General features: G+C 38.2%; 1 protein-coding gene across 6 annotated transcripts in view; it reads left to right on the forward strand.

Annotated features, from left to right (window-relative positions):
- The window catches only part of atp2b4 (ATPase plasma membrane Ca2+ transporting 4), a 118683-nt gene that overhangs the window by 78544 nt on the left and 13331 nt on the right, over positions 1-26808 (forward strand). For 4 of the 6 annotated variants that reach the window (XM_058791999.1, XM_058791996.1, XM_058791994.1 and 1 more), the window contains exons 6-20: positions 53-175; positions 1357-1392; positions 4278-4457; positions 5283-5497; positions 5671-5913; positions 7095-7339; positions 7574-7802; positions 14311-14490; positions 14571-14658; positions 14856-14962; positions 15867-16058; positions 16772-16985; positions 19562-19773; positions 21907-22014; positions 23989-24171. In XM_058791999.1, coding sequence (XP_058647982.1) covers positions 53-175; positions 1357-1392; positions 4278-4457; positions 5283-5497; positions 5671-5913; positions 7095-7339; positions 7574-7802; positions 14311-14490; positions 14571-14658; positions 14856-14962; positions 15867-16058; positions 16772-16985; positions 19562-19773; positions 21907-22014; positions 23989-24171 — 2555 coding nt within the window. The remainder of the gene's footprint in view (positions 1-52; positions 176-1356; positions 1393-4277; positions 4458-5282; positions 5498-5670; positions 5914-7094; positions 7340-7573; positions 7803-14310; positions 14491-14570; positions 14659-14855; positions 14963-15866; positions 16059-16771; positions 16986-19561; positions 19774-21906; positions 22015-23988; positions 24172-26808) is intronic. The other 2 variants (XM_058791998.1, XM_058791997.1) reach the window with 1 other exon arrangement.

The raw sequence follows: 26808 nt of genomic DNA on the forward strand, positions 1-26808 counted from the left end.
ATGGGGACTGTTGATTAGTATCATCACAACCGTTCCTTCTGCTTTCTCTCAGGAACTCATGTGATGGAAGGATCTGGCCGAATGGTGGTCACTGCCGTGGGTCTGAATTCTCAGACTGGAATCATTTTCACCCTCTTGGGTGCTGGCGATGAGGAGGAGAAAAAGGTGAAGAAAGGTGAGAAATTAACATACTTTCATTCTCATTTGGATAACTCCCTTTTTCTTTGAGTGAGTAAACAGTCTACCTCTCTATTTGGGAGGTTACCTACCATCAGCCTGCCAGAGGTAAGAGCTGTTCACATGATTTGCTGAATTGTCTTCCTCCTTCAAAGCTCCCGCTGCTCTAAAACCCTCTGCCAAGGATTAAATTCGACTTTATTTGGGGAATAATCACAGTATGTCAGTGGAGACGTACAGTGTCCCTTGACTCACTTTCCATTGTACTAACTCTTTTGTCATAAAGTTTTTATTTGATATTATTTTTCTCCATTTTTCTGTTAGCTCAGGCTAAATTTGAGCTGATTATTTAAAAGATAATCAGTGTGTTATTTAAAAGAAAAAATTGTTTTCATAAATGTTACATGCATGACACTGAACTAATCATGATAATTGAACAGTCAAAGAAACAGTCATGCCTGTCATGTTATTCCGCTTCCAAATTGGCATGTAGTATGTCCCTACTGCATGCACTGGCTCTCTGGTCCTCCAGGGTATGTCCAAAAAAAACAAACAAACGTACTGTCAGCTAACAGTGTCTTTTTCATGTTTCTCTTTGTTGGGTCGCCACATAATTCAGCAGTCAGACTGGTCTAAATGGTTTCCTCTCTCACTGCCTTAAAAGCTGAAAGAGCAGCTCTGAAACTGAATATTTTGATTTCTTTATTTTTGTTAGAATGACAATTGTCATCATCTTTTAGTTTAGATAATTGCCGCAATTTTCCCTTTCCACTCGTGTTCCAAAAATATATTTCTGTCGAATGTTTGCCAATGAAAATTGAGAGAACTGCTTTTTGGTTTTAGCCAAACCCTGTTGGCATTATCATAGTTCGTGATGCAAGCGAACAAAAAAAGGAAATTTATGAAACCGCTAAATCGTAATGAGGTTTTGTCACTTGTATGCCACAGTCAAAAACAATGACCGAGCCGTCAGTGTACCCTGCATAAAGCCCCTCCAGTCCTTGTCTTTTTCTATAGATGACACATCCAATCCCACATATACTCATGTAATGTAGTGTTACTTATCTAGTTTTTATTCTTTTGTTGTTGTGTTTCTTTCTTTCCTTCTTCTGTCTTTGGTTTATTTACTTTGAGCCATGTTATATCAGCCCTCCGCCCTCTCTCTCTCGTTTTAAACAGGTAAAAAACAAGGACCCCCTGAAAATCGCAACAAAGGTAACCTTTCCCACTCCCTCTCCCTTCTCCCCCCTCCCCCTCCCCATTCAGCAGCAAGTCTCGGAGTCTCGTGTCAGTCCCACTCACTCACTTGCTCACTTTCTCTCTCTGTCTTTCACGCTGTTGCTTACCCCTTCCTGCTGAGCCCGGGGGAGCTTCTCGCCTCGCTTTACCTATCAAAGGGTGCAACTCTCACCTGCTGGAAACGGCACTAAGCAGCCACAAGACTTTGCAGTTCTGCAGCTCCTCTTTATACAGAGTTTGTCAGTTGATTTAAATAACCTTAATGAATCTAAAATTGGTTTCCAATTATTATTTTTTAAAGTCATTCTTGAATTCTTTGTAAAATAAATATATATTTTAAAAAAATACTGACGCAGTGTTCACTTGTCATTTATTTTATTTTTTTCATATGCCATAGTGAGAGATGCATTGCAACAAAGAAAGAGAGAGTTTTTTTTAAATCTAGACAAACTAGTCAAAGTCAGTGACTAGAGTAGCTGATGGTTGGACAAGCTAGTCTACCATCCTACCCATCCCTATTATCTGCAATGTTTTCTGCTCATACATAGTATTTCGGAAATACTTTAGTATTTAATTTCCACCATAAAAACTTCAAATGCCTTTTGTTTAAAGGACTGGATTTGATAAACTCTGCATAAAACATTGTTTAATTTCATACGTGAATGCTTACATTAGCAACCCTAATGATTGAATGTATACATTTTTCTTTTGTAGATCTAAATTTTCACTAATGTGACATTTAGATGCCCCTCCTTTTCAGAAGGCAACTATCTCTGTGTGCTTGGGTGGGTCATGATGAACATTTGTACTGTGTTTCAGAGTGTGCCCACTCTGCCCTGCCTGACCCCAACAACCCCTCCCCAGCCCAACCCCCTGTAGCGCTCGGGGACTGAGCATCTGCTCCAGACAGAACTGCTCATTTTGTCTGCACAGATCTCCTTCCTTTTGCCCTTGGTCTCAAGCACACAAGCTGGTATTGGTTTAACACAGAATATGTGAACGCAATGTCTTCCTCAGGTCTTTAAGTGTTAGCCAAAAAGCTATTTTAGAAGATTTAATCATGTTCAGGTCTTGTTCTATGGTATTGTCTTGTATGAAACACCCGCTTTTCACACTCTAATAAATCCTGGATGGATAAAATTAAGTCCAACCATTTAAAAAAAAAAAAAAAGATTGCCCCTAGATTGCCCTTTTTGCACTTTGAAATGCATAGCAAGAACAGTGTTACGAACAGGGTCTCACTTTGAATTATTTATTGTTTATATGCATCCACAAGCTTTCGTACAGATGCACATTACCCAGTGAAATGTGTTCCCAGCTTCATAGATGGTTTATGATGTGAATGTAATGCTTAGGGGCGTGGCTTATGTGGGAGTTGCACCCTTGCAAAATGGACCGGCTGTGGATTGTTGTTTTTGTCCGTTTCTTTACTTTAGCTCTTTGTTTTTCTCACTGTTGCTTCTTTCTAGGGTGTGGCTCAGGACTTCATGCTGTCTTGTACACTCTTCTCTTGGTCAAAATTTGACCTTTTCTTTCTCCTTTACCCTCTTTCTCTGGTACCGCACTCTCTCTTTTGGGAGCGGAAAAATAAACCAGAATCTCTCTGATCTTTTTCGTCTTCCTCTTGGTCCTTGTTTTTCTCGTGGTGGTTGTATTTCTGGCTGTTTGGACCGTTTTTCTGTTTTTAAGTTGATTGTAAATCACTCTTGTTCATCGTGCGTGCCTCTGTTCGTGTTGTCAGTCAGACAGTCAGTCCGTTCATCAATCCCCGATTCATGTGTGGTCGTTCTGGTCAGCTCTGTCAGTTCTGGTCAGTTGTTTGTTGTGACTGGTGGTCAGGTAGGCTCATGGAGTTTCTCAAACTCAACTACTACAGAGTTTCAGCCTGTTGCACAGCATGTTTGAGATGATACATAGGCTAACTGCAAAATGAAAACGACTTGGCCTCTTTGTATCTTTTAAAATGGAGACTTAATGGGAATTGGGGGTGAGGGATCAATGTCTATCCACAGCAAAGTGGCTGAATTGGATCTTCGACTCCATTAAGTTTCTATTTCAGTGGGAAATTGGGTAATATAATATGTCATTTTATCCCTGCAAGTAGCATAATTGAATTAAAACTATCAAAGTTCCCAACATTTTTTTTAACTAACAGCTGGTTTGCCTTGATAATGCCTTTTTTGATAAATTTATAGTTCCCTTATGTCTATTCCAGTTTGGTGCAGTTAATTGTAGTACAGTACAGTATTGCACAAGTCCAGTAAGTTGTTTTAAAGTGAGTTGAACATCAACAGATGCAGCCTCCAGACGAGCCATGGCACAGTAAAGTAACCATAAGAGGAATTAAAGGCAAATTTAATTTCAACTAATCAGCTAATAAAATAGAGAAGATAATTTATTTTTTTTAAATTGTTTACCGTGAATATTTTTTGAGGTTTACACACCTAATAGTTTATTTTATATTTATAATTGTATTGTAAACGAGTAGCTCGTTGTTCAGTTCCAACATAGGGTCCCGTTTTATGGAAATGTCTTGTGTGCTGCTTGGGTCCTGCTCAATTCACCGTGCCCACCTTAATCTGCCGGGGAATGGCTCTGTGAATTTAGAGGGTTTTTTTCTTTACCAGCCCAGATTCACTCAAGCAAAGTCAACTAACATTAAACAAGTGCTTCTGATATGGTTCTTCTGTGTAATTCTCTAGGAACCCACTGTATACTTGCCCTCTAGCTGTTACTGAACTGCCCATTCTCTCCCCTCTTCCCTTTTTCCCCATTCCCCCTGCCTCTCATCTCCCTCCATCCTTTTTTGGCATGTTCCTCCCTTGTTCCCATAACCACTCCTTAAAAATCAACCTCCACAGCTAAGACCCAGGATGGCATTGCTCTGGAGATCCAACCGCTGAAGAGCGAGGATGGTGCGGAGTCGGAGGAGAAGGAGGAGAAAGAAGAAAAGGAGAAAAAGAAGGTCAACGTCACCAAGAAAGAAAAGTCGGTCCTGCAGGGCAAGCTGACCAGGCTAGCTGTTCAGATTGGAAAAGCAGGTTAGAAAACCGCACAACTGAGCGTCAAGGGTGCCTGATAAACTTGTATACCATATACCATATCTCTGTAATGGTTAAATATCACTTTCCCAACACATTTTTTTTTATCGTTGATGTTTTGTTGCTTTAAACTTCAGTATCAAAAAACAATGTTAGAGTTGGTAGGTTTGAATTGAATTAAGGTTTTTTTGTTTGTTTTTTTTTTTCCTGTAAATTTGTTTTCATTGGCATTAATTGATTCACATTTTGAATCTACTAGATAGCTGTTAGGCTGAAATTATTCATCCTAATATATGTTGTGAAATGTAATGATTTAAAAGGGTCTAAGATATTGAAATGTAAAAATTTGTATATATCATCTCTATTTTTATGTATTTAGTTTAAAGGTATTTTCTAAACAGACAAATCAAGAGAACTTTGGACATCGTTTCAAATGATCTATAGCTACATCAGATGACTCTAAGGTGACTGCCATATTTGCCATAGCAAACAAAGTGCAGCTTTAAAGCAAAATATTTATACTAATTAGCCATGTATTCAAAAGCACATGAATTTCTTCAGACGTCATTTCCGTAAATTAGTTCATTTGGTTCCCAAGGTTTTTTTTTACTTACTGCTTAAAGAAACCGTGTCACCCAGTATGGAAACAGGCTTGTCCCTTTGGGCTGTGTTCCACCTAATTATCCTACTTCCTACAGTTACCCAATCAAATAACATTCAGATGGAGCACATCGGACCACAGCTGTTACTGTTATGAACTCAAGTCAGGAGGCTTTGTTTCCCTTTGTGCCATATTGGTTTTGAAACCCCCTTCTCCTCCGGCAGGTCTCATCATGTCTGCGTTGACCGTCATCATCCTCATCCTGTACTTTGTCATTGATACGTTTGGCATCCAGGGCCGTGAGTGGACGGCAGAGTGCACTCCAATCTACATTCAATACTTTGTGAAGTTTTTCATTATTGGTGTGACCGTGCTGGTGGTAGCCGTGCCTGAGGGGCTGCCCCTAGCTGTCACTATCTCTCTGGCTTACTCAGTCAAGGTGAGAGCCTCTGGTTTAGTTTGCCAACTCAAACCTGTAATTTGTTGATGTCTTAAGGGTGTTCAGGTGGATAGAAGTCAGTAAATGTTGCTTGATTCTTTACATTTGTGCTAATCTATGTTTAAGGGCTAAAGCACACTCCTTTCCCCATTAATTCCTGTTTTCCTCAACAGAAAATGATGAAAGACAACAACCTGGTGAGGCACCTGGATGCCTGTGAGACCATGGGTAATGCCACAGCCATCTGCTCTGACAAAACTGGAACGCTGACTATGAATCGCATGACGGTGGTGCAGGCTTACCTAGGTGACACACACTATAAAAGCATTCCTGAACCAGAGGCCATTAATTCAGAGACTCTGGAGCTACTGGTGAACAGCATCTCCATAAACTCAGCCTACACTACCAAGATCCTGGTAAGAATTAGCCGTACGCAAATGAGATACAGATGCATAAATGATCTGTTTTGTTTTCTGTTTATTTATTTATTATAGGGTTGTCAAATTAGAAGTCCACAGTCAGCCCCAGCCAAAACACACTTACCAAGAGCAGACAGCACAAAATAACCGAGTCATTCGTATAAGGCATTTTCTTGAGTTAAGACCGCTAGAGAGAGCATAGCAGAATGGAACCAAACGCCAGGGGACTTGATGTACTGTGAAGGAAGTTGTACTACTTAGTGTGTTGTTGTCTTAAACGTGGTGCATATTACACACGATGCAGAAAAACACAATGCCCATAGATATTAGTCTGCATGTGTACATAGAGCAACAATTCTGAACCGGGGTTATTACCGTTAACTAAAACTACAGTAGTCAACATTTGAAGTGGATCAAAAAAAGTTCATCAAAGTTGTCCTAAGACAAGAATGTATTGTTTTGCTTTTAGGACAACTTTGAAAGGTTTTGATCCACTTCAAATGTTGACTACTATATTAAAAACATTTTTGTTAACTTAAGCTGAAATAAAATAAAATGTTAATATATTCGATGAAACACTTCACAAAAATTTGAAATGTTGCATTGACAACTAACTTTGTTGAAGCACTAAATTTACTTGAAATGAACAAAAACTGGCCTAAAACTGAAATAATAAATTAACTGTAGACCCTAAAATAAAAATAAAAATGACAAGAGCATATGACATTACTAAAAATTAAAGTTAAAATGAAAACTGATAATAAAAAAAATTTAATTAAATTAAAAAAGTGTATAATAGTATATAAATAATCCTAAAATGACAGTAGTCTGAACTACTACTTAGGCTTCATCAAACAACTCAAACCGTTAGCAAAATTGATTGTCGTCAGGCAGAGAAAAACTTATGTTCAAACAATATATGTACTTCTGAAGCCATTTTTGTTATGTCTATTCAGTGCTTTACTCTTCTGCCACAATGTTTCAGTTATTTAAATTTGGGGGTTTTGTCTCAGAAAATATCAATATGTGTGATTTAAATGCAATTAATTTGATAAAATAATTGCCATATGCCATGTAAGCAATTCCGTTTACCTCACATTTTTTGATGGACAATATCTAGTGTATAAATTTTGAACTTTTCTTACCTGTTATTTATGATCTAACTTTCTTTCCCATAGCCTTCAGAGAAGGAGGGAGGTCTGCCAAGGCATGTGGGTAATAAGACAGAGTGTGCCCTTCTTGGTCTGGTGTTGGACCTGAAGAGAGACTATCAGCCTATTAGAGATGAAGTTCCTGAGGAAAAACTTTATAAGGTTTACACGTTCAACTCCTCTCGGAAAAGCATGAGTACCGTACTAAAGAACTCCAGTGGTCCCGGCTTCCGAATGTACAGCAAAGGCGCCTCTGAGATTGTCCTGCGCAAGTATGCTAAATTAATTCTCAAGCTCTAGTGGTCGTATCATAAGGAATAAAATTTTACTTAATCTTTGTTTAGAGATAAATGAGTTTGATATAGTGAGAAACATGCTATAACTTTCAGTCCAAAACATTTCTCCTCTGTTTTTCATTGGTTGCATCTTCCTCCTGTAAAGCAAAATGTACTAACTGTAGTTTGGAGTGATGATTGATTAAACTTTTTTTTTCTCTTTTCTGTCAGGTGTTCCCATGTCCTTGATTCTTCAGGCCAGCCACGTGTCTTCAAGGCCAAAGATCGGGATGAGATGGTGCGGAAAGTGATCGAGCCAATGGCCTGTGACGGGTTAAGGACCATTTGCATAGCCATGAGGGACTTCAAAACAGAGCCAGACTGGGACAATGAAGCTGACATTCTGAATGACCTGACCTGCATCTGTGTTGTTGGCATTGAAGACCCTGTTCGTCATGAGGTGAGCAAAATTGTCCAGTTTTCTCTTGGCTAATAGTGTTGCGCTTGTCTATAGTGCAGAAATTACATGCTTCACATGGGCTGGAGATTTGTATACTTCAGGCCTCCGTTCATAATGAGACATGACAAGCATTAGAGGGCGGCTTGTCACGACTGGGGCAACCCACCACTTTTCATGTAATGAAATTGTATTGACCGTGATTATCATGTGATGATGATGGATTATTTGCAGAGTGTCAAGCACTATGTGAAAGTGTGGACAGGAATAGCCTCATTGGTGGAGGGACAAACTGACCTAAATCCACTAAAGGTGGTAAAATGAGTACATGATAGGCGATTGTGCTGTTTTTGATTGTTATTGGATCAGTGCAGAACTGACGTCAGCTTCCCTCAAATTAGGTGGCATATATAATTCTATAATGGAACGCATGACTGATATTTAGGTTAAAATGATTCCTGCAGGCTTTTTTGAGTGGTATGATCCATTCTTATCTCTGTTCCCTTTTATGGTGTGATTTAAAAATCATCCTTTTCCTTTCTATATGTCCACAACTATATGGTTATTTTTATCCGTTAAGAATGTCATCTTAGCATCATTATGAGCGGATCAAGGGGAACCAAAAAAAAAAAATGACCAGTAAATTTTAGCCTTGGATTTTTAGGGAATTTTCCGTGAAGAAGGAAAAAAAAAAAAAAGTCAGTCATGAAAAGTTAACAAAAACTTAAAAGGTCAAGGAAGTTTCCTTAGTGTTTTTTCCAGTTGCTGTGATCGTAAATATTTCATCATATGATTTTCATGTAAGATTATATTTAAGTCCTTATCAAGTAATCATAAACCAACTGAAAAAGTCCTGGAAATTTAAATTCATGGAAATTAATTGGTGTGTAGAACCGTTGCTGCTTGCTTAAATCATCCTCTTTCCATTCACAATAAAGTCAGAAGCTCTGTTTTTAACCCAGTCTTAAATACTAGTCTCTAACGGTAAGCTCACTTTGAGCAGATAAAAAAGTCTGTCTTTTGGTTTGAGTTGATGACGAGGGCAATATTATGTTAAGGCATGATAGTGGCTCTAGCCCATTTAAAGCTTTGAAATGAAATCGTGGAGCCATGTAGCGATAATAAGATGGGCTTGAATGTTTTTGTCCTAGTGAAAATGACTCTCTTGCAGTAATGATCAGAGCCATCTGTAGATTATTTCGTTTATTTCTGCTGTCGCAGGCAAGCAAGAGTCAAGTCAGGAGTTTTTTTAATGCACACTAGTTTCTCTGAATCATCCAACATGTTATTTACATGCATCACTTGTGCAGCATCTCTGTCCATGGAAACACTGGGAGGTTTTTAATTATCTATAAATAAATGAGCTTATTGGATCTAATTACGGGTATGGTGTGATTCATCGCAAGACTGAGTGTGGATAATTACATAGGACTCCAGTATACACACGCGCACACACACAAAACCTCTGGATCCAAGCTCCTTCATGTGTTAAGTCGTCTCGGTACCCCTTACCGCTTAACACACACCACAAGCTGATAGGATGCCACACCAAGAGTGACTGCAATGTCCTAATCTCTCACTGATCTGAGGCCAGCAATGACACAGAGGAAGAAATTTGTCTTGCTATTCAGTATATAAAAGCACTCATTAAAGGGTCATGAAATCCCGTTTCAGCACTGGTTAGTTCTCACCACAGTTTTTAAAAAATGCTAAAAAAGTGGGCATGGTGCGCTGCGGATCGGAGGGGGAAGAGGAGAGACAGACAGTTTCATTTCGCTCCCATTGAGTTAAAAACTCAAATGCACAGCCATTTGCACTCTGCATCGAAAACATATATGTACGAGCTGTTGCACTTTTTAGGCTTATTCTGCTTCGTTTATAAAAGCCTTTTGATGAGTTGTCACGGAGCTGTAAAAACGGTTATACTCACTAAGTGAACGAATCTCGTTCGTACCAAACTCTTATTACAAAGCAAAAGCTAACGCTCTCCTTCAATCCATGAACGTTTCTCTTAGTTAATGTGCGCAATCTCACAGTCTGAAGCGTCTATCATGCTGTTGTGAATAATTAAGCGAAGCGTCTTCTCATAGGATAAGAACATGCAGTCTCATGAATAATTTAATATACACCGGCGCGTCATCGATGTACTACAGTCCACTGCCACGCAACAAATTGTGACGTCAACATGATGTAGATTTTAAACCCGGAAGATGAAAATAGCATAAAAAATCTTTGTTAGCATCCGATCATTTTAACTGTTGGAGAAAACTGGTTAACTTTGTCTTCTATGATGTGCAACACCTCTGCTAAAATCTCAGAAAAAGTAGTCTGGGGTTTCATGACCCTTTAAATATGATTCTCTGTTTGTTTGTTTTTTTGTTTTTTTTATGTGACGACGTCAGATGTTGTGTTAATGAGTGAGAGATTAATTTAATAAACAACTTTAAATGATTCAGTACAAGAATCTCCTCAAAATTGGTTGTTCATGAATCAGACTACGCTAGTCATGCGTTTGTTTTTTTTGTTTTTTCATGCACCTAGTTAAGATGAAGTCAATGTCAAATTTATTTATATAGCACTATTAATTACAACCCATGGTTGTCCAATGTGATTTACAGCAAAGGAAAAATAGAAAAAAATAAAAATAAATATAAAGTACACAACGTACAATAAAAACAATAAAATGTAAGGCAGGAAAGTATTAATACACATTAAAGGCCTTATCAAACAGATACATTTTAAAGCTAAACTTAAAAGCAGATACAGAGGGAGCAAGTCTGATTGTGACAGGTAATTTATTCCAGAGTCTGGGGGCAACTACCGAGAATGCACGGTCACCTCTACACTTATACTTTGACCTAGGCATGAACAACAGTCTCTGATTGGAAGAGTGAAGTGATCTACTGGAAAAATGTTCAATCAAAAGGTCAGAGAGGTAAGATGGGGCCATACAGTTTAGAGATTTGTACACTATAAGTAATATTTTTAAATCAATTCTGTAGCGCACAGGCAACCAGTGCAGAGAGCGTAAAATTGGAGTGATGTGGTCCCGTTTTCGAGTACCTGTGAGCAGTCTGGCTGCTGCATTTTGAACTAACTGTAATCGGGAAAGAGCTGATTGGCTAATCCCAACATATAGAGAATTACAGTAATCCAGCCTGGAGGATATAAAGGCATGGATTACTTTTTCAAAATGTTTGAAGGAGAGAAATTACTTTACTTTTGATAGCATTCGCAACTGAAAAAAGCATGATTTCACAACCAAGTTTATCTGCTTATCAAATTTCAAAGACAACACCCAGGTTTTTCACTGATGTCTTCACACAAGAGGACAGCCCACCAAGATTTAATTTGGGATTATGAATTGAATCTGAAGAACCAAAAACTATTATTTCTGTTTTACTTTCATTAAAATTCAGAAAGTTTAGAGACAATCAGGAATTTACATCTGACAAGCAAGCCATGAGAGTGTCCAAACCATCTGAATTACGTTTTAAGGGCAAATAAACTTGGGTGTCATCAGCATAACAATGGAATGACAGCCCATATTTCCTGAAGATAGAACCCCATATTTCCTGAAGATAGAACCAAGTGGAAGCATGTATATTGAAAAAAGAAGGGAGGAACCCCAGATGATATAAAAGCATCATTAGAAAAATGATCTCCAAAATGAACTGAAAACCTTCGATTAGAAAAATAAGATTTAAACCAATTTAAGGCACTACCGTTTATACCTGCGCATTGCTCCAACCGAGCAATAAGAACTTTGTGATCGACCGTATCAAATGCAGCGGTCAAGTCTAGGAGCACAAGCACAGCATAGTTACCAGAATCGGAGGTTACTAAAATATCATTTAAAACTTTCAACAATGCAGTCTCAGTAGAGTGATGTTTTTTAAAACCAGATTGAAATATTTAAAAAATCATGTTGTCATCTAGAAAACCCTGCAATTGCTGTAGGACAGTTTTCGCCAAGATTTTAGCAATGAATGGCAAATTTGAGAGAGGTCTAAAGTTGACTAACACTGTGGGGTCTAAGTTTTTTTTTTAAGCAAGGGGTGGACTGTTGCATGTTTTAACAAGTCAGGTACAACGCCAGTTTCTAAGCAGCGATTAATCACAATCAAGAGATGAGGCCCAACTACATCCAAACCTTGTTTAAGAAAGTATGGAGGAATAATATCAAAACAAGAGCGCGAAAGTTTAAGCTGATCCACTATTTCTTTAAGATGAGTGCCAGAAAGGGGGAAGAGAGGGATCGAAGGAAGAGGGAGTTATCCCCAGTCTAAGATCTCTTATCTTATTGACAAAAAAATTAAGAAAAACTTCACACATAGATGAAGACATTTCAGGAAACAAACACACAGAGGGGTTCAAAGTAGTATTGATGATAGTGAAAAGTGTTTTTGGCCTGTGACAGTTTTTAGTAATGATTTCTAAAAAATATCTTGATTTTGCTGCTTTGACTGCCTTCTGGTATTGCAATAGCGAATCACTTAATATTTCAAACGAGACCTGGAGTTTGTCTGTTTTCCATTTACGCTCCACTCTTCTACAACATTTCCCGAGTGAGCGTATGGTCTCATCTATCCAGGGCTCAGACCTAGGTTTTTATTTTAGGGTTTTTAAAGGTGCCACTGAGTCTAAGACATTTGCAGAGATATAATTAAACCTGGATAGGAGCTCCTCAGCACTCAAATCTGTTTGAGAATCATCCAGGGATAGAGTGGCATCACAGAAAGCTAAGGAAAAAGCATTTTTGGTGGTAGAAGTAATTAGCCGGGACTGGCGGACAGATGATGTACCATTTAAAACATAAGGAACCATAAACATAACAGTCTTGTGATCAAAGAAACCATTTTCACACACCTCAAGGTCACAGAGAGAAAAACCATGCGATAATAAAAAGTGAAGTGTATGTCCATGCTGATGGGTAGGGACATTGACCTGTAGAACTATATCAAAAGCTTGTAATAAATTGATGAAGTCCTTAGCTAAAGGGTCATTAGTGCAGCAAACATGAACATTGAAGTCTCCCAGAATTAAAATTTTATCATATTTTGGTATAAATTCTCCCAATAAATCTGCAAAATCAGTTAAAAAGACATTGTTGTATTTTGGGGGACGATAAATCACTGCTATGAGAAATGGATCAGAAAGTTCCAGAGCAAATAACTGCAATTCAAAACTGCTGTATTCATTAAAAGGGACAGAGTGACAGGAAAAAGTGTCTTTATAGATGGAGGCCAAGCCTCCAACCCGGCCCGTAGTACGAGGAGAATTGAAGAACGAACAGTTTGTTGGTAGCAGTTCAGAAAATGGGCTTAAGTCCCCAGTCGTAAGCCAAGTTTCAGTAATAAAAAACGAATTCCAAATTGCGGGAAGAGATAAAATCATTAATAATAAAAGTCTTGTTTAACACCGATCTGGTGTTGATCAAAGCCATCTTTAGCCATAGGGGGTTATCGCTGGACTCCACTGACTGCATTGCCCGCGGTAGCGCGTGGAGATGTCCCGTGTGCACTCCTCCACGGCGAAAGCGGGGAGAGCAAAGACCCGTGCATGAACCTGCAGCAGTCGGAAACACAGGAGTAATCCACTTTCGTACTGGTTCCAGAGAGCGCCGGTGGATGAAACGATTCCTGTACGAGCCTTCCGCATTGAGGCCCAGTGAAGATTGACCCTCCCGCTGGTGTGCCAGGAAAAGCTTCAGCTTGACAGCTAGGTCACCCCGTTTACAGCATCTTCTCCTGCGCTTTGTCGCCGGAAGGGTGCAAGGCCACCGGCAAAGACAATCAGGAATGGACATCAGTAGGGGTGGAGGAACGTAATGAGAGCTGTTTTGTGCTTGATTGAGCAGTTTGTTTGAAATAGTTTGAAGGTTTAGAAGAGATAAACGGTCATATGTCAGTACCAGCAAAGTGCATTTTGTCGAATAAAACATTAAAAATAAAATAAACAAACTCAACACCACACCAAACGACAGACGGCACGCCACACACAACGGCGCCATCTTGCATGTGATGACGTGAAAAACAGTAACACAAGACAGTATAGTCAACATGTTATTTTACTGTACATAGTCCAGAAAACATTAATGTAATAATTTTAGTGACTACAATACAATGCTTTTGTGTGAGTTTTTCATCATTTCCTGACTAAAAAATGAGAATAATTACATTATTAGCTTTTTATTTATCATAGATTTTGCCGTTATGGAACAACTGGGGAGAAAATTATTGGATTCTTGATAAGTAATTGCTAAATCCTCTGGTATGGATTTTCTAAAGAAGCTTGATCCAAGTCTATGCTATTTTGCTATTGATCTGTATTTTGACTACTTTGCATTGATCTGTATTTTATTTGTTTGTTTATGTTTTTTCCATTTATCAAATCTATTTATCCCCAGATTTAATACCGGAGTGGATACAGATATGGTAGTGGTTGTTAGGCTGCTCAACATGCTTAGTATCAAGCCAAATAATGGTCCTTCTATTCTTCCCATGTGCAGGTTCCTGAGGCTATCTCTAAATGTCAGCGAGCAGGCATCACTGTCCGTATGGTCACTGGAGACAACATCAACACAGCCCGTGCCATTGCCACCAAATGTGGAATCCTGCAGCCTGGAGAGGACTTTCTCTGCCTGGAGGGTAAAGATTTCAACCAGCAGATTCGCAATGACAAAGGAGAGGTAAAGAGCTACAGAGCATTATCTGCAGATGTCTAAGTCAACATGGAAAGTGCTTATTTCAGTGTTGCCTTTATCTTTAGGTTGAACAAGAGCGTCTTGACAAGGTCTGGCCCAAATTGCGTGTTCTGGCTCGTTCCTCCCCAACAGACAAACACACTCTGGTTAAAGGTAAGATCTTTACCAATGGTTGCATGAGCTTCTAGTCCGCTCTTTCACTGATAACATCACTATTTAAGCTCAAATTATAAAACACAGTGTTTGAAACCCCACTGAAGGGGAGCTGATGTCTTCTCTCTTTATTGTGAGCCCTTTGTCACTTATCTTTTGGTTTACCCTGAGGCAGTTCCTGTGTTGTTGTCTTTTAGGCATCATTGATAGCACAGTTGGAGAAACAAGACAGGTGGTGGCTGTGACTGGAGATGGCACTAACGATGGTCCTGCCCTTAAAAAAGCAGATGTTGGCTTTGCTATGGTAAATCGTGTTGTTTTTTTTTTTTGTTTTTTGTTTGTTTTTTTCCCTCTATAACAGTATCACTGATGTTTTTCTTACAAATACTGGTTTTATCCATTGTGCATATACTCTCCATTTTTGATCGCCTGTTTTAGACCACTTGGTCTTTTTATTGTGAGAGACAGTTGCCGGATGAGTGTCTGGCTGGTTCAATGAGGTTTTGGCAGCCAATGATATACTGTAGCATGATTTGCTTTAATAACCGCAGAGGTTGCGTCCTAATCCCTGCCCAGTATCTCTTGCTCTGCACCAAGCCAGAATGCCTCAGGGCATCATCGCAACATGCTGTACTAGCTGATAAGTGGTTCACCCCTGCTTGTTGCTCAGATGACTCCACATCTTAAGCAATGATAATATTAATGTGCTTTCAACAATGCATTTTATATGCAGTGAATTAAAGACAGGCAATTCATATTTCTCACTCAAACACTTTATATATCGTCTAAGTCTAAGAGTGTCTGTTTCAAAAGCAGTAGTTGGTGCAATTGTGCTAACTGCCGACTGAAGGACATTAGGTTAGGATGAGGGCAGGCATAGTAAATGACACCCTGAAGCTGTCAAAGATGGTTTAATTTGGGTCATCAGTTTACTGTGCTGTTTGTGCCTACATAACTACCACTTTGGTCATTTCTCCGAAAATTCATTCAGCTTAAATGTCTTTATATAAAACACATCCTAAGCCAAGAAAAGGCCTAATTAAAATTCTTTTGATTTGCAGTTAGGTTTTCTCTTTCTTTCAGCTTTCATTTTAACAAGAACCATTCCATTCCCAAGAATGAACCTGCATCTGAAGTTATTCATGAAGTAGACTGCTCTGATATTTATGCAGGTATTCTAAAAAGCAGTTGCTTTCTTTGTCTTACAGGGTATTGCGGGCACAGATGTTGCAAAGGAGGCCTCTGACATCATTCTTACCGATGATAACTTCACCAGTATTGTCAAAGCTGTGATGTGGGGGCGTAATGTCTACGACAGTATCTCCAAGTTTCTACAGTTTCAGTTAACTGTCAATGTGGTGGCTGTGATTGTTGCTTTCACTGGAGCCTGCATCACACAGGTAAATTTACATAATTTGACAACTTCCTGGGACCCAGCATATAGGTTTATGTTGTTATATAATTGTTTAGTGTTTCGATATAAGAAACATGAATCTTGAGGGGAGAGAATGTCTAATAATAACTTTCATATTTTGACAATTTTGATATTTCACACTCTTTAGTCATTTATAAAATGAAAAAAATCAGGCTAGATGCTACAGGTAAAAAAAGTGCTGCAAATATAAATATATGTAAATAGTAAATTTGTAAATAGATGTAATTGTTTTCCTTCCTTAAACATTAAGACACAAAATTGTTAATTATCAGACGGTTTAAAAAACAAATGAAAGGAAGTCGTCCTGGCCAAATCACCAAAAAAGCTGAGAATGTCCTCTTTAAGATAAATATCATGAATTTAAAATTAGCATATGTAGTCTACTACAGAAGACAAAAATAAGTTGCTGGGTTTCGGGAGTAATAAACACAAGAGTATTTTAAGCATGGCATTGTGGGAGACAATTCATCATAATGTGCCATAATAACAGAACTCTACAAGCTAAGAGAATTAGCTTTTATATTTACAGAAACATTCTGAGGCCATTTAGTACTGGTGCCAGGCTTTGGCTAATACGGGGCCGGCCAGTCTTGTGTCCCTGCCTAACTACATTACATATGACAGTACTGTAGTAATGTCCTTTCTGTAGAGTCTCACTTCAGTTTGTTTTGTCTGCAGGACTCTCCACTTAAAGCTGTTCAGATGTTGTGGGTAAATCTGATTATGGACACACTGGCTTCTTTGGCTCTGGCAACGGAACCCCCATCAGAATCGCTCCTGCTGAGAAAACCTTACGGACGAGACAAGCCACTCATTTCCAGAACTATGATGAAGAACATCTTGGGTCATGCTGTTTACCAACTTGTCATCACATTTACTCTTCTCTTTGCTGGTAAGAGGCTTTCTTTTTTTTCTTTTTTGCTGGTGAAAGGTATTCATGAAGTCCAAATTAATTTGGTTCAATAATAATAATAACAACAATAATTATTATTTTTTACTTTTTATAGCACTTTGAACTATAGTGAAAACTCATCAAACTTTGCATGTGGGAAGGTACTGTGGCTAATTGACCGTTCGCAAAACCCGCCCACCCTTAGTTACTGTTGCTATGACCGACAAACAATGCCGCTCTCACACTACACAGAAAAATATGCAGTGAAAAATACATTGCAGAGCAAAGAGGAAACTGATAACACACCGACAGAGGATACTTCTGGTATGAAACAAGATCTCAGGACCCTCAGCTTTTAAATTGTCATTTTTAAAGAAATTCAAACAATAAATACCGTTTTGTGGCTCTTCAGTGTGTCGTGAGTGACAGATCACTGTATTGCCACAGTTCAAACATGTGAACCGATCATCTTTTCATATTTACTTAAAGCACGATATGAACATAAACATCAGAAAGTATTTTATTTCAACTGTGGAACACACCATTTTTCAAGTTTAAGTCCACCGATGTTAATCTACCCTCCTGTCTGATTTGTTAGAAGGGATACAGTTGCGGCTACCGGGAATATGCATTTACATATTTTCTGAGCCGACAATATAATGTGAAACCTATGAAATTGGTTTTAAAAAGCACATGGCGCCATAGTTTAGAGTGTCGCAGTGACCCGTCTCTATGCAGTAAAGGACCTGTCATAGTTTAATGAGTGGGAAGATGACACGAAGCGACGAGAGGTTAACTGCACTGAAAACAGATGAGTGCACGTGCATATACAGCTCCCGATCGGGATGAAGTTCACAAAAATGAAAAAACAAAAATGAACCGAAACTAAGCGAATACAAGCCTCACAGACATGATAAACATATCTATAGAAAGCTTTAAATTACTACTTAACGAAATAAAACAAATCGAAAACAAAAACTCTTTCATTATAATCATAATCCGTAAAGATGCACTTCTCTCTAAAGGCGCATCTAATGAGGAGAGGGCAATTCAGGGTCGGCACCTTCATCCTTGTGACACCGACTCAGAAAACACTAGTTTATTAGTAAATAATTCAAATATCTCCTTACTATTTCCTGACATGTTCATGGTAATTACTTTTGCCGGTGCTTTGCGGCAAGCTTAAGCCTATTGCTTGCATTTGAACGCAGAACTCTTCAGCTGTGCTGACGGCACATATGCTGCTGCTGGACACTGAACATCGTAATAAAGAGAATTTAATGAAGTGAATTTTACTGCAAAGTGATGAGAAATAATAAAGGCTTTAAAATTTTATACGATTTTAAAAATGTATTCATGGCTATGATATGGCTCATATTCATGGCTCAATAATCAATATGATTATCGAGAATACCTTTACGATGTCATTTAAGAGATTAGACTAACTGCCTAAACAGTTACGATAGTGTTTGTTTGTCAGCATTTAAATGTACAATTACGTGTGGGTACTTTTCGGATTACCAGACTCTGCATATAAATGTATATGTTCTTTAATAACATAAAACAGTGTGTTAATTCCGCTATCATTATTTATGGTGTTGCAATTATTTAGTTTCTCGGTTTCTGATAAGAATGAGGCAGGAGAAGTTTCTGTGAGTCTCTACCTATATCTAGCACATAAAATGAGCTTCACTGGAAGATTACGAGCTGGCTTATATTTATCTGGAAGTTCTAAATAGCACTCTGTGCATACGTTCAATTGCATCTTGTGTTTGGAATGTATGGTTGCTTAGCAACAAGTATTTATATTTGTAGTATTCAAAGCATTATAATTTGCCTCAAGCACCCGTAAGTTTTACCATGAAATGTCAGTATTGGATATTTTAGGGAAAACATTCAAAAACATCTTGTGAAACGCTCGTTTCAAATCTCAATGGATCTGAGTGTTTGTCTCTCTGCATGTCTTGACATGACGTTTAAATGTATCATTTTAATACAATTTACATTTGAGTTTTTGTGAATATAGAAGTTAAAATGTAAGACTATTATTGCAACTTTGGTAGACTCTGCTCTTAAATGTTGCCCTTGCTATTATAAAAGCAAAAATCTCACTGTCTTGTTTTCTGGAATTTTTTTCCCATTTTAAGAGTCCCAACTCAAAATTTCAAGGTGAAAACATCCCAGTAATAAACCGGTATTTGCTCCCTACAGTGCAATAGATCACATCACAGACACTACCTAAAACCCTAAAGCATGTCACACTGCTTTAGAAGAGTTCTCTGTAAATGTTCCCATGTTGTACTGCTGCCAACTGATTAGACAAGTTTATCACAAGTTTACAATGCCCCTGGGTTAAGGAACAGCTGCACAGAAGACCCCATTCAGCAGAGTCTGAATACTCTGAATGTCTCAGTGGACATTACATTTGACTGTAATTTTTTTTTTTTTATTTAACAGTAGCATGTATTTATTGAGATCAGTATTCCTCCTGACATACAATACTATGACTTTTTGAAATAGATATTAAACTTTCACTTATCACTTATTTACGGAAACCTTTTTTTCTGTGCCCAAAGGTGAGAAGTTCTTCAACATTGATAGTGGCCGCAACACTCCTCTGCATTCCCCGCCATCTGAACACTACACCATAATCTTCAATGTCTTCGTAATGATGCAGCTTTTCAATGAGATTAATGCCCGCAAGATCCACGGAGAGAGGAACGTGTTTGAGGGAATTTACAGGAACCCCATTTTCTGCAGCGTTGTTCTGGGAACCTTTGTTCTGCAGGTATAAAATTTAATTAAATTAAATGTAGAAATATACATTACATAAAATTATCAAAGTGTCATCTCACACAATGTCTTTATGAAATATGACTATACAGGTGCATCTAAAAAAATTAATCATGAAAAAACAATTTTTGTAACTTTTCATAAAGTGAAACTTTCATATATTCTAGATTCATTACACGTAAAATAAAACATTTCAAAAGTTTTTTGTTAATATCTGAAAATATTATAATATTTACATTTGAAATTCATTAAAGCGAGTAAGTCACAGAAGGTCATTACTGAAAGGGGTGGCTGTTCACAGAGTGCTGTATCAAAGCATGTTAAATGCAAAATTGACTGGAAGGAAGAAATTGGGTAGGGATGACTGCAAGCTTGAGAATATTGTCAAGCAAAACCGATTCAAACACTTGTGAGAGCTTCACAAGGAGTGAACTAAAGCTGGAGTCAGTGCATCAAGAGTCACCACGTGCAGACATCTTCAGGAAAAGGGCTACCAAGCCACTTCTGAAACAGAAACAACGTCAGAAGCATCTTACCTGGGTTAAGGAGAAAAACAAGTGGACTGTTGCTCAGTGGTCCAAAGTCCTCTTCAGGTAAAAGTAAATTTTGCATTTAATTTGGAAATCAAGGTCTGGAGTCTGGTGGAAGACTAGAGAGGCACAGAATCCAAGCTGCTTGAAGTCCAGTGTGAAGTTTCCGAAGTCAGTGATGATTTGGGTTGCCGTGGCGTCTGCTGGTGTTGGTCCACTGTGTTTTATCAAGTCCAAAGTCAATGCAGCCGTCTACCAGGAGATTTCGGAGCACTTTATGCTTCCATCTGCTGACAAGCTTTATGGAGATGCTGATTTCCTTTTCCAGCAGGACTTTAGCGCCTTCCTACACTTCCAAGTGGTTTGCTGACCATGATATTACTGTGCTTGATTGGCCAGCCAACATGCCTGACCTAAACCGCATATGGAATCTATGGGATATTTTCAAGAGAAAGATTGAGAAACAGTCAATCCAACAATACAGACGAGTTGAAGGCTCAATAGTGCCCCAGCAGTGCCACAGGCTGGTCGCTTCCATGCCACACCTCACTGATGCTTTTGTGTTTGAGTTTGTGCTAAACGAGCCCCGACCAAGTATTGAGTGCATAAATGAATATACTTTAAAGAACTTTAACTTTTCTGTTTTGGAAATTTATCTTGATATTCTAATATTTTGAGATACTGAATTTTTGACTTTCATGAGCTGTGAGCTCTAATCACCAAAATTAAAACAAAAAAACTTTTACATGTAATGAATCTAGAATATATGAAAGTTTCACTTTTTGAAATGTTACAAAAAAAATGTACCTGTATAATCTTCATAAAATGGCATAGTTTTGGCTTGTTCAAAAGCTGTTGTAAAAAAACACAACCATTCATATGTACAATCCTGTCACTGCATGTCGACTGAATTGTTTATTAATGTGCTAAGTTGCTGCTTAGCTACACTTAGACTCTTTCCACAAATAGGGTACAAAACGGGAAACTTTTGAAACTTATTTTTATTTTTTTTAAGAAAATAAAAAACAATCCCCATCAAATGGTCAGGTAAACTGCTTAACCTGCTGATTGTCACCCTCAAGATACAGACATTTGATGCATTACAGTGTTCAGTTGCATAAACACTGAAATAGTCTGGTAATCAGTCTTTCTTTTTGGGTTCAAATTAGACCAATCCGTTTTTACGTAACTGACTTTTAAAAAAAATCACCGGTCTTATTGAAACAATTAGACTACTAACTTGTAAGACTGGTCTGAGCAGTTTATGCAACCGACCACTGACATGTTTAAAGCTAGATACTTTTCAAGCAATGTTAATTTTATGTTAGATAATAGTGATTGTATCTAATGACCTTTTAAATGTTTAAAAAAAAAAAAAAAAAGAATTAAATTTTAATTGTTGCTGTTACCATTTTATTATAAAAGTAATCCACCCGAGGCCATATGTCGCAGCTATTTTCGCTGCAACTGCACAGTTTTTAAAGTAATCCAAACAACACCCCTTGACCATGTTGAAATTGCTGTAACTCAGTCTCTCATGGCTTACTGTATTGCTTTACTGCAGTATAGCTGGACTAATGGAATACACCTTGTTACAGATAATCATAGTGCAGTTTGGAGGGAAGCCGTTCTCTTGCACGGCCCTCACCATCGATCAGTGGCTCTGGTGTGTCTTCATAGGAGTTGGTGAGCTGCTCTGGGGCCAGGTAAGGCAAATCCTTACAGTATGTCGTTGTTCATCACTAATCGCAAAAAAAAAAAAAAAAAAAAGCAAAACAGCGAGTTGATGAAGCGCATCAGATGAGTGCATTTACAAATGACAAAGTGAGAGATTCACATGCTTCGAAGTGGTGAAATAATGAAAACATCATGGCAGAATGCACATGCGTGGGTGATGTGGAACATCTTTAGTTCTCTTTTCAATCCCACTGGGAGGGCAGGGGAGGGGGAGGGGGAGGTGAAGCTGTGTACGATTTCAAACCTGTGGGAGGGAACGAGGGAGGCTGGCAGGCACAATTCCAGAGTGCAGTTGCTGCCATCTCAAAGTTCAGCTTAGAAAAAGGGCGGAGAGCTATGAGCTTTATCATCAACCTGGCAGCACAAGGTCGGTCCTCTGCCTCCATACCTCCATGCTTACCGTACATTTAAAACTCTGTATGCAGGACTGATGCGTCGTGTTAGGTCATCAAAAGGCCGGGGAAGTTATCAAATACGGATAAAGCCTTTAGAGCTGCAAGCCGTCTGCTCCTTCTGGCAGTTGCATCACACATAAGCCATTTCCTACTGGGTTTCTCAGCTGGTGTTTGTGCATGCGAGCATTTGTTTGTGCGTGTACACACGTGCAGCCTCAGAAACCAGATGCTGGGAACTTAAACTTGGAGCAAAAGCGGCGTGCATTCTACCCACTACGTATTAAGTTGTCTTGGTGATGTCTCAAGTCAAACAGCGTCAACAGAGGCACCTAGAGAGGGGATTGTACAGAAATAACTAAAGAACTATTTTAGAGCTACTATAGGTGGTAGAGACTGGCATGTGTGTGTATCTGTATTGGGAATTCCCTTTTGAAACCGTTGCTTTCAAATTTAAAGAGGTTAAATTACAACTCTTTAAAACAAAGTATTTAGCTACCAGAAAAGTTACTAATGAAAGGTATCTACATGTAAGCCTTGGGTGGCTTAAATGTATGAAATTAAATAGATGTCTTTTGAAATGTATAACTGCATAATTTATTTCCAATCAGAGCAGTACTCATGTGGCACAAAACCGATAAGGATCCCAATCAAAATGACAACTTGAAGAGAGAAATGATAAATTTAAATACGACTAGTAAAACACTCAGCATTTAACTAAACATTTCAGTAACAAACAAACATAAAATGGGGATTAAAATCTGTGAATTTACAACCAAATGAATTATCTTAATATTATTACAATTTTACTGTTTTTATTGTATTTTTGATCAATCATATCTTTATTACAATTTAAAATAACCATTTTCTATGTTAATATATTTTAAAATTATTTATTCCTGTGATGGCAAAGCTGAATTCTCAGCAGCCATTGTTCCAGTCTTCAGTGTCACATGATCCTTCAGAAATCATTCTACTGTGCTGATTTGGTGCTTAAGAAACATTTATTATTATTATGTTGAAAACAATTTTGCTGCTTAATATTTTTGTGGAAGCAGTAATACGTTTTAGTTCCAGGATAATTTGATGAATAGAAAGTTCAAAATAACTGCATTTGAAATACAAACCTTTTGTACCAATGTAAGTCTTTACTGTCACTTGATCAGTTTCATGAATCCTTGCTGAATAAAAGTTTATGAACCACAAATGGCACCAAACCTTTGAATAATAGTAAATTAGTATTAATGTATTGGTGACTAGTTTAATCACAAAATTGGGGAACATTTTGATGGTTAATCAAACAAGCTTCATGTTCTGTGTAGTTTGTACTCAATTTCATTCACTAAAAGGACTTTTTGCTTTTTAACATACAAAGAACTTGCGGTCAAATGCCATAATGATTCATAAAATCTTTGCATTTATTCCCCACATTCCCAGCTTCCTGTTCTCGGAAAGCCATTCATAATCTCAACCACTGTGCTAATGACTATTAGATGAGCTGCAGTTGCCATCACTTGACCCCATTTTTCCCCGTCTCTTCTCATTCTCCAGTTCATCTCTGCAGTCCCCACACACCGCCTCAAGTTCCTGAAAGAGGCTGGCCATGGCATCCCCAAAGAAGACTTCGCCGAGGAGGTGCTAACCGAAGGTGGAGATGAAATTGACCATGCTGAGATGGAGCTGCGCAGGGGACAGATCCTATGGTTCAGAGGACTCAACCGCATCCAGACTCAGGTAAGTTGATCTTTGCTGCTTCTCTCCTTCCTGTCTCTTCCAGCAGGTGTCCCAGGAGAGAATTGAAATGGCTTAAATACAACAGCAGTGACCTATAAACAACTCTGCCACTGTAGATGTTGATTGGAGAAAATGTGTCAGCTTACTGTTTAAATGTGTGGTTTATTGGTATTTTTGATCTGACCATTTTGATCCTTTGTCAATATGTTTAACAGTTGCTATGCCACTTTGTTTTTTCACTTTAAGTGGTACCATATATGAGCAATATCACACAATATACAGCCATATCTTACGTCTACGAGTGTGAATATTGCGTTTATACAACAGTTCAACGGCACGAGTGTGTAAATAATTTAGAAACAACAACGGTAGTATCTTTAAAAGCCCCCTTTTGTGCAGAACAAACTTTCTTCTGCCACGGATTTAAATCTAAAGTTGACAGTTAAACAGATGATCCCCAGTCTCCATTACTAATTCCAAAACGTCACTTTAGGGCTAGTAACGAAGCTTCATTGAAAGCTTCCTATTACTGTAGTAAAAGCTTGCTGTATTACGTAAAATAAGCATTATGAGAGAGAGATGGACTGAGCGACTGTGATTACCTGCATCTGAGACAGGCGTCTCATTCTCCTAACGTTACTTACAATTAAGTTTGAATGTCCACTGATGAAAGCGCTATCTTTGTCGTAACGTCAATATCCTTTCATTGATTTCTGATGACAGCGCTCCTCAGTGCATTTGTTAGCTGCATCAAACTGTTGTTGTAAGTAAAAATATATTCCGTTTAGAAGTGTTTTCAAAGTAAAAGTCTCATAAAAACACTGTTGTCACCATCTAATGGCGGAACAATGCAACTAAATCACCATCACGAACACACCACCATGTCTCAGTACTAAACACTATTAAATACTATTATTATTTATATAAAATACTAATAATTGAATAATCATATTTAATAATAAAAAACAACAGCCATCATAAAAGTTGCTAGGCAATTCAGTCAACCGTAAGCAAAGGCACTTACATAAACATGATAAACTTTTGCCAAAACTATTTGATCTGGAACAAATAATAGTTTAATGAGACCAAAGGCCATCAGATTTACCCAACATGAATTTATATCTCGTGTTTAACCACTATAGAGACATCAGAGCCAGCGGTAAATTCCAGAAGATCTGGCCGCAATGAGGCGCTCTCTGCGGTTGTAATGAGCTCTGAACTGCCGCTGGACCACTTGAGATCCTGTCTCCGAAAACGTTGAAGCAAATTTTCAAATAGAACTGATCTTTATTAACAAACTGCATATTTTAAGTCGAAGCAAGCACATTCTCGCCTAAAAAATCCTTAAAACTGCATTCCGTGACACAAAACAGTATTATTTTTAGATTATAGTGGATTTGGGCGTCTATCATGACACTAGATAGACAAAACATAGATCGACCTGGCTAGAACAAGTGGAGTGATACAAAATTGTGAAATCTCAATCAGATTTGAGAACCAGAACAAACTGTTGTGTCTATATATGTCTATATGCTTCAAACAGCATGTACGTTGCTGAAAACAGCATTATTAGTGAACATTCTAGATAGCCGGTGGCTGTTTTTGTGTAGATATCACCCTAGTGGTTTGTGGAAAAGCATCTCCCTTAAGACCAAGCAGAGACTTGAGCTGCTTGGGTCTCCCAGGTTGAAAAGCACTATGTGCCCTAGAGATGGCACTCTTGAAATGCCAGTGGGGCAACCCATGTCTCTCTGACTATATACACAACCTGCCTAGAGATAACTGGGGACTGCACAGCAACATTCGCTCACATTCATCAGAAGATGTGCAAGGAAACGACTGGGAACAGACTTTTTTTTTTCTTCTTTTTTTTTTAAGCTCTGTTGATGGAGGCCGTGTGGGAGGACCTCCTTTCACTTACCATTGCCTTCATACATGACAGTGTTGCAGCTCACAAACAATGAGTGGATTCAATGAGAGGGTTCACAGATGTATTTATCTGGATCCTCCAGGAGTGTCTGTGTGTTGGTGGGCGATCTTTCTGAGAGGGCGTTCTGTGCCTATTAAGAATGTTCTATAGCAAACACTATGGTAAACCACCCACCAAAGATTGTCAGTGTATTCCACAGACACTGATTTATCCCTGTAGATTTGCTTCCTGTCACTTCTGAAAACAACACATTCGTTTTAGTTTTGTTTTCATTCTGTATCGTTAAGAAATGTGTAATTTGCCTTTCAGCTATGCGCCAGGTCATGGGGAATTCATGCTGCCATATGGGATCATCTTAAACCCTTTTCTCTTTTGTTGTTGTTCTTTCTCCATTCTTTGTTACAGCTCTCATCATATCATTTGGGAGTCAGGAATCAATATTTTGGAGTGAAAGATCAATATGATGTGTTAGTGAAAAAAAAAAGGTTTGAAGTGAATGTGAAGTGATATTAACAGCCTACAAAGTGATGTTGAAAACATTTGGTTATCCCTTTATCTAATCGCCTCTAATTCACTTGTTGTTGCAAAAGTTGTTTTGAAGATAAGACAAAACATCTGTTTTAATTCATCTTTTTAGTAATACATTATGTAATAGTCTGGGAGCATGCAAAGCATTTCAGTAATTAAACAAAAACAACTTAATTTTT

This window comes from Onychostoma macrolepis, chromosome 11, assembly GCF_012432095.1.
Source record: "Onychostoma macrolepis isolate SWU-2019 chromosome 11, ASM1243209v1, whole genome shotgun sequence".
NCBI lineage: Eukaryota > Metazoa > Chordata > Actinopteri > Cypriniformes > Cyprinidae > Onychostoma > Onychostoma macrolepis.